General features: G+C 29.6%; 1 protein-coding gene across 1 annotated transcript; it reads left to right on the forward strand.

The window, feature by feature from the left end:
• The first annotated feature begins 1,208 nt into the window (after nt 1-1,208).
• Nucleotides 1,209-13,019, forward strand: LOC101496394 (transcription factor MYB35-like). The gene is made up of 3 exons (XM_004513152.4): nt 1,209-1,482; nt 10,132-10,258; nt 12,238-13,019. The coding sequence occupies exons 1-3, from the start codon at nt 1,344-1,346 to the stop codon at nt 12,875-12,877; spliced, it is 906 nt and encodes a 301-aa protein (XP_004513209.1). The 5' UTR covers nt 1,209-1,343; the 3' UTR covers nt 12,878-13,019.
• Nucleotides 13,020-14,233: the final 1,214 nt, after the last annotated feature.

Consider the following 14,233-nt stretch of genomic DNA (forward strand, 5'->3'; position numbering starts at 1 on the left):
CTTAAAAAGTTTTATTTACGAAACAAATAAGTTTAGTCACAGAAAAGTGAGAAATAGTTACATGCAATGATGAATTGCATTTAGGGATATGAATGATAAGGTATTACAATGAAGTAATAGAAAATAGAATTTAGAAATGATGAATGATTATAGAGAGTGACACCTCAAATTTGTTATGATGTGGAACAAATTTGAGTAGGTGACACATAAATAGATAATGTGTCAATGAAGAGAAGGTTGGGAGTTATTTTAATATATTATAATAAATCTTTCTATAAGTATGAAATTTTGTTGTTAAGGTACTTATTGACATATTATTCTTAGACATGTGTAGATATTCTATAACCTTTATGAAATTGAATTCTTTGGCAAAATCTCTTACCAAAGACTTCAATATATAAACACTATAACTCATATCGTTTTTATTAAAGACTTTCAGTGTTTTGGGATAGTAACAATTAACTCTTTTCAAAATACTTTTGGTGCTTGTCCATTCTAAAGTTATAAAATATAATTATATAACATCTACGATTTTTTTTTCAAATACAATTTCTACCGCGTTAAAAATTAATTTTCTGTAGATCATAAGTGCTTTAACCATAATTAATACTCTAGTCTAAAAGTTCATATTTTTGTAATAATTGATTATTGTCATCCAAATGATATAATGTTCCATTAATTTTTTAATTAAAGATTGCCAATAATCAATTATTAAAAACTATTATTAATTAAATTAAGGTGTTGTTTTTTAGTTGTTGAGTGGATCGCGATGGATTGAACCAACATCCTGTTAAGTCTAATAATAAGTCTTTATCTTCAATTGTTTAGCTATTTAATTGTTAATCTAATCTTAATCCTAATCCTAAAACTCTTAAAATCCTAAACAACAATGTGGACAATTCACCGCACACCGTTAAATTTCATCAAAGTTGTCATGAAATCTATATTTTTCACTTGTGACACCAATAAGTCATAACTTAAATTTAATCCAATTCTAACCAAATAGTTTGCCAGATTCAAACCTGATCTCAATTATTATGGGAGTATGGGACAACGGTGAGTATTGTTGGGTTAGAAAGTGTGATATCTTTAATTATATAGTACTACTAGTATATTTCTTAAGCGGTGTGTTGTGAATGATGGCAATATAATCATGCAAATAAAGTTGAAATTATAACAAAGTCCCATGCTTTTCATGCTTCCATACTTGTTAAACACATTTTCTCTTACCTTGCAAAGAGTGTTTGAAGTTGTGCAAGTCATCACTCTTTGTTCATTTTCTTTTTCTTATGCTTTTTTAAAGCCCTTGAATTTCGTGTGATCTTATTGGATTGGTTGATAACATGGTGAGGTCGGCATGTTATGAAAAAGATAGTGTCAAAATCAAAAGTGGTGTATGGATCGCAGAAGAAGATACAAAGACACCTACATTTGTTCTGGAGCATGGATCTAGTAATTGGACTTCTATCCCCAAAAAAACAGGTTAGAGACTTTTCTTTTTAACAAAAATATTTAATGTTACAAAAATAAATTATTTTATGATTGTGGATAAATAAAGATAAACTCTCAATTTGTTTTATGACTGTGGATAAATAAATTATTTTATGATTTTATATTTAATTTATATATATTAATTTTAATTGTAAGATCATTAACAAATTTTGATTTTGATCGTAATACTATATTCATCGGAAAGAATTTAATCCCAAGAGTATTATATGTTACGTCAAAGGCAAAACAATAAAGTACCGTTGATTTCTTGTAAAAATAATTCTTTCAAGTTATTTTCTAAAATTATTCTCATGTTTTAAATTTCCACCTTTAACCAATTTTGCTCCATTTTTTTTCCCTTCAAATTACGGTTTATTTTGGAGAGTGAAAAAATTAAAAACAAAAAAAATGTATTTAATATTTTGATTAATAAATTATTTCTTTTTTTCTATCTTTGAAATGGATCATAAAGTACATGAGAAATCCAAATTCAACAACGAACTCCTTTTGGGTGCTTATAAAATACATAAATTGTTCCAATAACTTGCACAAAGCGAACAAATATTGTTATTGTTTAAGTTCAATGTAAAATAATATTTTAAATTAAGTAACAATTTAATATTTAATTTGTTTTCTTTCATTTTCCATCTATTATATAATATTAGTCAATCATAGAAACAATGAACTATTAATTTTTTATCACATAAACTGATGGATATTATTTTACAAAAGTAAACTATGTATATTGAATTTATAAGTTTATATTAACATATTATAATATTTTTGTAGAGTATATTATATTATTTATGTTACATTTAGACACAATTGTTTTTGCGGTCCCTTAACTTAATTTCAGATAACACATCAGTCTTTTGTCTTTTTTTTTCTTGATTTAGTCTTTTATTTAATTTTATTACAAAAATTCAAAAATATAAAAAATGAAAGTATGAGTTTATTTGAAGATTTGATGAATTTTTGTAAATAGAAGATAACATTGTTAACATTTTAAAACATAAAAGATCAAATTATTTACTTAAAATTAAATAAAGAACGAAATTAGAAAGAATAAAAAAACTAAGATGTTATCTGAAATTAACTTAAGAGACCCATGAGTAATTATGTCTTAAATTTAATATTGAATAGTGAATTTGATTTATAAATAACCAAGATATATGAACGTACAATCTTTTTCATTCTTTGTTTTCTTATGTGTGTTGAAAACTATTTTTTTATATTTTCTTAATTTAATGTTTTTCTTTTTCTTTTCTTCAATTTAGTATATATATATTTAAATAATACCGCATAGGCTTAAACTTCAATGTAGCTTCGCCTTCAAAACAAATTTAGAAAGAAAAAAAAAATAGATGGTGTATATTCGTACATTGCAAAGGTGAAGTAATTCTTAGATAGAAATTTTTATTTTAAAAAAATAGGTTAAAATATAGTTTTTTTATTTTATCGTTTAGTCAATATTCATTTTGGTCTGTTTTTTTAAATTTTTTTGGTCTATTTTCTTTTATTAATATTTTATTTTAGTCTTTAATAAAAATATATACCTGTATAATTTTACAAAAAATAAATCATTAAAAAAATTATTAATTAAAAGATACAAAACAAAAATATAACATAAAAGAATAAAATAATTTTTTGAAACAAATAACTTACCAAAATAAATATTAAATCAAAAATCAAAATTATATTTGAACCTTAAAAATAAGATATGTCTAATACAAAGAGAAAATATTTCACTTAATATACATTTAAATGTTTGTCATACTTTTTTTTTTTTTTGGACAAAAAACACTTTTCGTATATAAGAAAAAAAAAAAAATACGTTCGCAATGCCTTGAACAAAGCATTATTGCCTTGCAATTAAAAAAACAAAAAAAAAACTCATTTACCACAAGAAATTCCAAACTCAATTCCACTTGAACTCGTAGTCTTATTTCATGACGTCTTGTTAGTTATATTGTTTTTATAGGTTAAATAGCACATGCGGTTTCTTAAATTAATTTCAGTTAACGTTTTAGTTTTTTATCTTTTTTTTACTTAATTGCAGTTTTGGTCCCTCTATTTTAGGTTAATCGCAAAAGTAGTCCCCTCATTTTATTTCTCCTCAGTTTTGATCCACAAACCGAATTTTGGTCCAAAACTTGATGAAGTTTCATTTTTTTTTTTTTTTGCATTTATTTAAGTCACACCATGCCTCAAGATCTCGTTGTGGTACAATTGTACTTGAAATCTATGATTATAAATAGTGTGACCCGAAAAAAATGAAATTTTATCAAGTTTTGGACCAAAAATCTGTTTTGAAGACCAAAATTTGGGAAAAATAAAATAGGGGTACTACTTTTACGATTCAGCTAAAATATGGGGACCAAAACTACAATTAAACCTTTTTTTTTTTTCAATTTGGTCCTTTTTTTTTAAATTTTAAGTGACAATTTGATCTTTTGTATTTTAAAATATCAACAATGTTATCCTTTTTTTACAAAAATTCATCAAAATTTTTAAATAAAACCCATAAAATTAATAATCATCTTCAATATAACGCAAATTTCATCAAATGTTTAACTCAAATATTCAAATAATCTCATATTTTCTTCTCCAACAACATCAAACTCATCAAATAAAGATTGAAAAATATGAGTTTATTTGAATATTTAAGTTATGAAATTTGCATTATATTGAAGATGACAATTAATTTTATGGATTTTGTTTGAAAATTTTGATGATTTTTTGAATTTTTGTAAAAACAAGGATAAATGATATTTTGATGATATTTTGTTTGAAAGTTAAGGGATTATGGGTGCTATTTAGCCTAGTTTTTAAGTTTTCTCTACAAAACAAAGAAATCCAAGAGAAAATAAAACACAGAGAAGAATAAATGAACTATGTAACGCTCAGATTTTTAACAGCGTAAGTGCATTTTTTTGTTTTGTTAAAACAACTTAATAAACTAATATGTCTTAACACAAAACGACAAAAATATAAATATTTACATAGTTTTTGAGACAGTAATACCAAGTATACTACTAGAAAATACACTAGGGTTACAAGACCTATCAGACATCACTCATATCCTTGAGTATTCTCAACAGACACTTGCGCATAAATACTACTCCAAGAATGATATCACCCCATGGTCGCATCAATAAAAATGGAACATGGACTCACCAAAAATGTTAATTTTCAAGGAATATCATAGATACAATCATTCCCAAACCAAATAAGTACAACTATAAAAAAAAAAAAAAAAGGAACCAAGACTCCACAAAATTAAAAATAAAACTAATATGACCATCCACTAACAACTACAATAAAAAGGGTGACCTCCACACACCGCACAAGTTCCTTCTGACGCAGTATCTTCCTTTGAAGTAAGTTCCTCCTCCTCATAAGCCATAAAGGGATTAGTCTCCTCAGAGGTCAATTCCACCCACGAGATAGGTAGCTTCGACGACACTAGAATCTCAAAACAGCTCACTACCTCATAGACAATCGGTAAAGGGTCATTCATCAGAAAAAGAAGTTGTGACTCGATCTGGAAGGGCACCAACCAAGGTATTGGAGACCCATCAACAAAACCCTGGTCCTCGACCAGTCTAGACGGTCCTGCAATATCTTCTTTCGTCGGCATCGACCCCTTACCCTTTTTTGCATTCCTCGATCCAAGCACTGCATCCGCTGCTCCTAAGGTGGAAGTCACCACACCTACGGTGGCCTCCATCTCACCTCTAAATGAAGCATCCTCTACATCTTCCCACACTATATTCGTCCTGAGTACCAATCCTAAGGATACAGGATAGTCGATCCTCTCGTGTGTGACCCCCACGTGAAATATTTCCCCAACTCTCCTACTTGTCATCATTACTCCCCCTATATGTAGCCCTGCTTGAGATGGGGTCGTATGCCCAAACAGTCAGTGAATGCCGATCAGGAAAGTCTAACGATGTTTCTGTCGTCTGGGTAACAATCGATAGAATGAATTCATGTATCATCTGAGGGCAAAGCCCAATTTCCACAATAATGTAAAGAGTCACCAACCAAAATTAACAATTAACAATTATGTCACGATGACAAATAATAAACCCTTAGCAGTTATGGCATAATAACAGACGATAAACACTTGCAATTTTGGCATGATAACAAACAATAACAAGGCATGTATATACATATATCATAACAAACATGACTCGTGTGTCAACCACCCTAATGCAATACTTATATATCAGTGCACATAATTTCGAGATTTCCAAACCCTCGTCGAGGGGCGTAAATCATAAATGTACCGTCTTTCACAGATTAATATTAATTAACAAGGTGCCACCTATCATATATCAACACAATTTACTATAGTGTAGTCTATCACAGACCTATGCGACTCAAAAATCCTTGAAATGATAAGGTAGACCAATCAACTCATGGAACCACCTTATGGCCCATACGGTCACCACTAACACAGTGGTCCATCATGGTCACCACTAACTATGAAATGCATGAGCATACTCAGACTCTTTCACAATAATTATTATGTATATGTAGCAATTAAAAGACTCTCCTTTTAATACTCATTAAAACTACTAATTTTTCATACTCTTTTAGAGGGCATAATCAAGGCATATTCTTATCAATAAAATTCATAACATGTAGAAACTCATATTATCAATCATGAATGCATAATTACGTCAATATTAATCATCACATATTCACACATCAATCACACATATAAGGTCCATATGTGCAAACTAAAAATTTGGAAGATAGCTTTTTTAACATAAATATTAACCATCACATATAGTTTTTTCAACAATTATCGCTACCACAATCAAACACAACGAAAATCTCGCTCGTGCCAATACCTTCAATCAAATAGTATTTGACTTAGTCAAATTAGTCACTAAGATTTTAACTACCTTACAAACCCTTTCTCACTCATTATCCCTTTAGAGTATATTTTTCCAAAAGATTTTGAAACAAGTAAAGGTTAATAGTATTATTATTCACAATACATACTTTCAACAATAAAAACATATTTTAGAAATCAAGGTCCTTTAAATTTTTCAAGGAATTCACTAACAATCATTCAAAACGTCTTAAATTATTTTTCCCAAATTTTTTCACACAACCACAAATTTTCTCAAATATGCCATATATATTGTGACAATCAAAATGCATTGCTCAGTAAAGCAAATCTGGTCTAGCAAAAATGAGCCAAACATTTAAAAATTGATTGCCACATTATTCCACATAAAGTTCAAGTTAGGGTTATTAGACTTCTTCATGTTACTTCATCTGATCAGCTAGCTAACTTTTTCACAAAGTCATTATACCCTAAGCCATTTTCTACACTAGCTTCCAATATGGGAATTATTGACATATACCAAGCTCCATTATGTGGCGGATAGAGCTAACTTAATTGATACTAAAGTTGGCCAAAGTTGACTCAACAAGCTAACCTCTAATTCAATCAGTTATAGTTAGTTGGGAAGTTGCAAGTTAGTTACATACACTAGGAAAGTATACTCTACATTCATCACTAGATCAGTACCTCATGTAGACCCTCCTTTCATCTTTACCATAAATTCAATCACATTGTTCAATAATACATTTCATCTTCAATATTCTCTCAAGTTTCAAGTTCTTATTATGTATCATTAGCAAGGGCGACTTTGATTCATTCATGCATGTGATGGACGACAATTTGGATAGAGGACATTAAGCAACAAGCTTTGTATAAAACATAGGAATTTGATTATAGCCACCTTGAATAAATGTTTACTGCATTGAATGATTAACAACATAATTCAATACGTGAGTACCAAATTATCCCCTAAACAAACTTTAGAAAAAATATATAAATGATTAGTTACTTTAGATGCAATTGATTTTAATTCCAAATGTTTCTTTTATTGCACAAAGGTTCAAATATTGTAGTCCATGTATATCACTTAATCAAGTGGAGAGGTTTCTGATAAGGGTTGTAAGATAGAGACTATTTTGGAGAAAAAGGCAGCCACCAAGAGAAAAGAGAAGAGTAAATTATATTCTCAATTTTGTCAAACAAGTTTCATAAAAATATTGATTGCGCATTAGTTAACCGTTGGATCGGTCTGATTTGTGGATAGCAGGTTCGCAACACACATATCTTCATTTTCATTGGTCACATCGATGAAATGACATCTCGACAGGGAGAAGTTGCGCTCTCACAATAGCATGTTTTTGAGTTTTTTTTTCTTCTTCTTGCTTTTAATTTGTAAGCTTAGTGCTTTGTTTCTTAAAAGAGTCAAACATGCTCCAAATGTTCGTTGCGATTTGATTTATGTGCATGTGCTTGATGATAATGGTTTTTATAAGCATTTTACTTCTAGAAAGTGGAAACTCAGCTAAGGTAACTTGGTTGTAGCTAGAGGGGGGAAAATTAGTAAACTTTATTGGGAAAAAGCTTTGGTTGCTAAAGACAGTGTGAATGTCGTGGATATGAAATCTTCTTTGTGGCACTGAAGGCATAGCCATATTAGTGAAAATGGGTTAAATTGTTTAGCCATAAATGATATGCTTCCAAGATTGAAGAGTGTAGATTGAGAGAAAATTCTCACTGCATGATTGGTAAATAAACTAGAGTATCCTTCAAAAGGCATCCTCCCTGTAGAAAGTTAGAGTTGCTTCAATTGGTGCATTATGACGTTTGTTCCAGGAAACTATGGGTTTATGCTGTGAAGAAAAAAGACCAAGTGTTGGAGAAGTTCAAACAATTTCATGATTTGGTTGAGAGGCATACAAGCAAGAAGCTGAAACATGTTCGTACTGACAACAGTGGTGAGGATTGTGGATCCTTTGATGCCTATTACAAATAGTAGATATATCACATGAAATGACTCCTCCTAAAACTCCTCAGTTAAATCGTTTAGTAGAGAGGATGAATCAAATATTTGTTGAGAGAGTGAGGTGTATGCTTTCTGAAACTAAGTTGCTTAAACGTTATTGGGGTAAGACACTGTACACGGTGGTTCATGTTATTAATCTTACTCCTACTATCGCTTTGAAGACGTACCAGACAATGTATGGTTTGGCAAGAATGTCAAGTATGATCATTTGAGAGTCTTTGGTTGCAAGAATTTTGTGTATGCTCCTAAGGATTAAAGATCCAAGTTGGATGCAAAGTCAAAGCAATGTATCTTCATTGGTTATGATGAGAATGAATTTGGCTACAAGTTGTATGATCATATAGAGAAAAAGGTTATCAAAAGTTGCGATGTAGTGTTCATGGAAGACGAAACTATTAAAGATATTGATAAGGTGGAGAAGAAAACACCTGAGAGGGATAACATCTTGGCTAATGGTGATCCAATTAGTCACCTGTTCTAGGTTTGGATACTACTTATGGTAATATTTAGAATGATGAGCCACATGATTGTGTTAATAATCATCAACTTGAAGATGAGGTAAATATTCCAACAAGTGAAGATCATGAGTTGTCACATGATGAGAATCATAGTGATGCTTCTGAATCATCTCAAACCATACTCAGAAGGTCTAAGAGGCAAAGACAATCATCCACAAGTGTTTTCGAGAGGGCGTGGAGAGTGAAGAAAGTCAAAAGTGGTTGGATGCAATGCATGATAAGATGAAATCCTTGCATGACAATCACACTTATGATTTGGTAAAGTATCCAAAAAGAAAAAGGGATTTGAAAAACAGGTGGATCTACAAAGGGAAGCTTGAGAGTAACTTAAAGTCTCTGAGATATAGAGTCAAATTATGGTGAAAGGTTTCCGTCAAAGAAAGAGTATTGATTTTAATGAGATTTTCTCACTTGTGATAAAAAAAAATGTCATCAATTAGAACCGTGTTGAGATTGACAACTACTCTAGACATAGAAATAGAGCAAATGAATGTAAAAGATAGCCACCAAGAGAAGAGTAAACTTTATTCCCAATTTTGTTAAACAATCTAAAAAAACGTCAATTGCGCTTTGTTAACCATTGGATCAAGCAAATATTTGGACAATAGATTCGCAACATACATGTCTTCGTTTTCAACAGTGGGATTGGCAAAATGACGTCTAAAGAGGAAGAAGTTGTGCTCGCACAGTAGCAGGTTTTTGGGATGTTTTTTCTTCTTCTTGCTTTTCATTTGTAAATTGTAGTCCTTTGTTATTTTGTCTGATCGTAGGTACAATTTGTGCATCATTTTGAGACTATCTTGTACCCTTATTTGAATATAGTGGAGTTGACGATCCGTGGTTTTTATTCTTACATTGAGGGATTTTCTATATTAAAATATTGGAGTTCTTTACATGTTTTTATTATGATCAATTTATTGTCATATATTTATTGTTGTTTCTCACAAGTTTGAGAGAAATTTATATCCGCTCCATATTACTTGTTACAGTATTTCTGTGTTTATTCTCATCAGTTTTAACTAATAAGTGATTAATTAAAATTATATTTTGCCTAAGTTGAAAAACTTACATTAAGAAGTTTTACATTTTTTTTTACTCAACATTAAGTTTTACATCAAACTTGTTTGTCGAATTTATATTCAGTTCAAGCACAATTATCACATAATCAATTATACAAAAGCTAATGAAAACAAAGATTTCAACTAAATAACAATATGTTTTTGCATTTGGAACAGGTGTTAAGAGGTGTGGAAAAAGTTGCAGGCTACGCTGGAATAACTACATGCCTGATCTTAAACATGATAACTTCACGTCCCAAGAAGAAGATCTAATCATTAAGCTTCACGCAGCCATAGGTAGCAGGTGAATAATCTTCTCTAAAAATCTCCAATTAGCTCTTGTGACTTAAAGCAGCCCTATCTACTTATGCCGCGTTCGTTTGGCATATTTTTACCAAAGATCATATACTAAAACAAATAAAATTAGTGGACAAATTTAATGAGAAAAAAAAAAGTGGTTTAAGTTTTTGGAAAAAATGAGAAAGGGATTTTCTATTTTTTTTAGCTGAATTTGATAGCTTTTTATTTTTTTTAGTATAATCTACTATTGTTATTGTTTATTTATTGGTGTCAATGATATTAATAAAAATTGATATTTAAAAAATTAATGTTTTTGGTGATTATTTAAAATTATACACATCAAATCTTTAACTGTTACTTTTTAAGGTATATTTTAAATATCTTTATCTAGTGTTTTACAATTTTCAAAATAATAAATAAGTTCAATGATTTTAATGTTTTTGGCTGTCTCTTATAATTAGATTATAGAGAGTATTATTTGTATTTATATTTTATTTTAGAGAAAGAAATATAATATTGAAGAGTAATAAAGGGACTAGATGCAAAGAGAAAACACTAGCGAACTATTAATTATAAAAAATGCTTGATGGACATCTATTTTTTCAAATACTTGTAACACTCGATTAATCAAGGTACAAAAAAATATTTATCCAATTAAGTATATTAATAAAATTGACATTGAAAATTGTAGTTAATTTATGTAATTTAATCACAAATTTCGTCCTAAATTGAATAAACTATCTACTAAACATTGTTTTTAAATAGAATACAAAATCATCACAAGATTCACATGATATACAATTATATTAACAACTCAAATTTATTACATATCATTTGCAACACTTTAAAATATTATTAAAAATAAAATAAAATATAAGATGTTTGGGGGACTAAATCAAAAACCCAAAATAACAATCCTCCGAAGCCCCACCAATAACTGAGATTGCTCGAGGTTGGATAATCTATCAAATGTTGATTAAGTGTGGAGGATATAGGTTGTTTTAGAAGAGATAATCGTTGGTTCCTTATACTTACTTTTTAAAAACCTAATCAAGAAAACCCTTAAGGATAAAATCATGGTGAAAAAAAAAAGAGTGTAGTATATACTTAGAGACATCAACAAAATCTATATTCAATGAGACTAATCTTATTTCTATTAAAAACATCATAAATATTAGAAGAAAAAGTATCCATCAATGATTTTTACAAGTGAAGTCCCAAATTATTAATTTTGTCCGCACATTGATTCCCTTCTCTAGAAATATATATAAAATTTAGTAAAACTCATTATTTTAATCATCTCTAGACAATTAAGCTATCTATTTCTAATGGACCAAAGAACAAGGCTATTATTTCTAAAAGTTAAATTTACCAATTTTGAATCAAATTCAATCTATAAAAATTTCCAGACATTCTTATTATAAGTTGTTTCAATAGCAATCATAACTCTAGTAATTTTATAAAATGTCTTCAGTTGACTATTTTTTATTGTTTAGTCCTTAAATCATAATTTTAAATTGAAGTTACCATCGTGGATGAGGCAAATGTAATTTTGGGTGCTTTGACTATTGCAATGTGTACACTTATACAACCAAAATATTACATTCGTATCACTTTATGCGGTATGTAATTTAAAATTATGTCTTAATCTAAGAAAATAAATCAATATAATCTAAATGTATCATAGCAAACAATTAAATATCCATTGAAGGAAAAATTAAATAATTAAATTGGGTAATAGTTTATGAACCTTTTAATAAATACTAACAATTTAGGAATCAATCTAAAGAGAAAGTGTTAACAGAACAGATTGATGGTTTATTACAAATTACAAACAAGCCAAATATATATACTGCTCACTTTTCTTTACGAATATACTACTCTTTTTTGTGAGTTCTTAAATTGACAAATATAATTCCCAACCTTTAAATTAATTGAGTAATTATCTAGAATGATGACAGTCTTAATATATCTCTGTCCCAGGTGGTCTATAATAGCTCAACAACTTCCTGGGAGAACAGACAATGATGTAAAGAACAATTGGAACACAAAGCTGAAAAAGAAGCTCTCTCAAATGGGGATAGACCCTGTTACCCACAAGCCATTCTCCAAACTCATTGCTGACTATGGAAATATAGGTACTAGTTTCCATAAACCAACTACACAAATCGAGGTTGCCAATAAAGACTTTAGGAATTATGCAATTCTATTAAAATCAGATCCATATCAATTCAACCAACAACAAACATTGCAAACAACAGGAAATAGCAGCTTTATGGTTACCAAAAGTCATAGTGATGATGACTTCTCAATAGTGAAAGGTGACTCAAATTGCACAAACATAAAGAATGAGACCAATCCAACACTAGTGGATGCTTTTCCACCATTTAGTTGGAATGATTTTCTTCTAGAAGATGCTTTTGCACCACCTACTAACAACCAAGAACAACAAATTTTGTTTTCAAAGGAGAATGTAATGAGCCAAAATGGGAAAATGAAAGAGGCCATGTCGCATCAAGTTTCATCATGCTCAGATATTTCATTTGTAGAAGCTATACTTGATCAGGAAAATGAGATGTTTCTAAGCTTTCCTCACCTTTTGGAGGAACCATCTAATTATTGAGTTTAAAATTTCATAATAAGGTATCAATTGTCACTTAGCTTCTTTCTTCCACCAGCTGTGACAAATTAGTGATGAAGTTTCGTGTGTTAGTTTATGAAGTTTTTAATACACTAATCATGTCATCTTGTGTACTATGTTTGAATTTCCTCCTTAGAAGTTTTTTTTGCTGCTAATACTTTCGATGTATATGACTAAAAATAAATAATATATATATAGAGGATACGTCTTAATAATAGAGAAATAGGTTATTAAATGTGTAGTTCACTAGTAAAAGTCCAAGCTGAAGGAGTTTCATATAAAGGTTGAGACATTGAAGGAGTTTCAAACAAATTCAAAGTTCGATATTCAACTGTTAACAATCCCAGTTAACAAATATTTGTTTATTAAAATCTGGCTTATTTATTATTATCATTAAAATAGTGATATTTTCCATTAATTAATGTCTTAGTTGGTATTATAATTATAATTGTGATATTTGTCATGAGTTAATATCTTAGATTTATTATCATTAAAATTGTGATGTTTGACATGAGTCAATAGTTGTGCAGAAATTCTTGGGTGGTCACCCCTTAACACATCATCCTTGAGTCCATCTAATCAAATTATTCCAATTAAAAAAAAATAACATAAAAAAAGTAGAGTAAATTATTTGAAAAGAAAAACGTGTGTTGTTGAAATCACAAGTTTCTTCAACCAGATTCACATTTGTGTCGTCTTCTACATTTTCTATTCTCTTATGCAACAACAAATACGCTCCTTTTGTAAATCCTAGAAGCCAATTCTCTAAAATTATCCTCTCATATAGTCACCAACACCTTCTTGAAATTGCACGCCACTTGTTCGACCCATATCCTCTCTCAAACACTGTTCCACCATCATAACTCTCAGATCTGTTTTAGCCCAAACACACAACGATCGGCGTGTCTCAGAGAATGACTCTACAGAAAAATCAACGTGTCTCGATAAATGAAATTGACGTAGCATTTATACCTCAACTGAACAAATGTTATTGCTATAAGAGGATAAACAATATCGTTAACTTTCATATATATTTTTTCTCTCACTATACTAATATAGATCATTCCCTTTTCTTACGCTAAAACCCATTTTAAAAACATATTTTCACTATGCCAAAAATTGTCCTTCTCTTACACTAAAACCCATTTTAAAAGCATGTTTTCACTATGCCAAAAATTGTCCTTTATGGCGTTTATTTTGGTCTTTCATAGCACTTATAGGTGCTATTAATGTCCGCGTTATGAAAAGTAGGCACGTGTTATAGCACTTGCCACTTATTAAAAGCTATTTATAAGTGACATACATTTTATAGTGCTTATTATAAAAGAAACACTATAA

Source organism: Cicer arietinum, chromosome 5 (assembly GCF_000331145.2).
Source record: "Cicer arietinum cultivar CDC Frontier isolate Library 1 chromosome 5, Cicar.CDCFrontier_v2.0, whole genome shotgun sequence".
In the NCBI taxonomy this organism is placed as follows: domain Eukaryota; kingdom Viridiplantae; phylum Streptophyta; class Magnoliopsida; order Fabales; family Fabaceae; genus Cicer; species Cicer arietinum.

What these genes read in the sequence shown, in the direction of transcription:
- LOC101496394 (XM_004513152.4), top strand. Translation starts at nt 1,344, where the DNA reads ATGGTGAGGTCGGCATGTTATGAAAAAGATAGTGTCAAAATCAAAAGT. An exon ending in TTCTATCCCCAAAAAAACAG is followed by an intron (nt 1,483 to 10,131) that starts GTTAGAGACTTT and finishes CATTTGGAACAG; the next exon opens with GTGTTAAGAGGTGTGGAAAA. An exon ending in CACGCAGCCATAGGTAGCAG is followed by an intron (nt 10,259 to 12,237) that starts GTGAATAATCTT and finishes TCTCTGTCCCAG; the next exon opens with GTGGTCTATAATAGCTCAAC.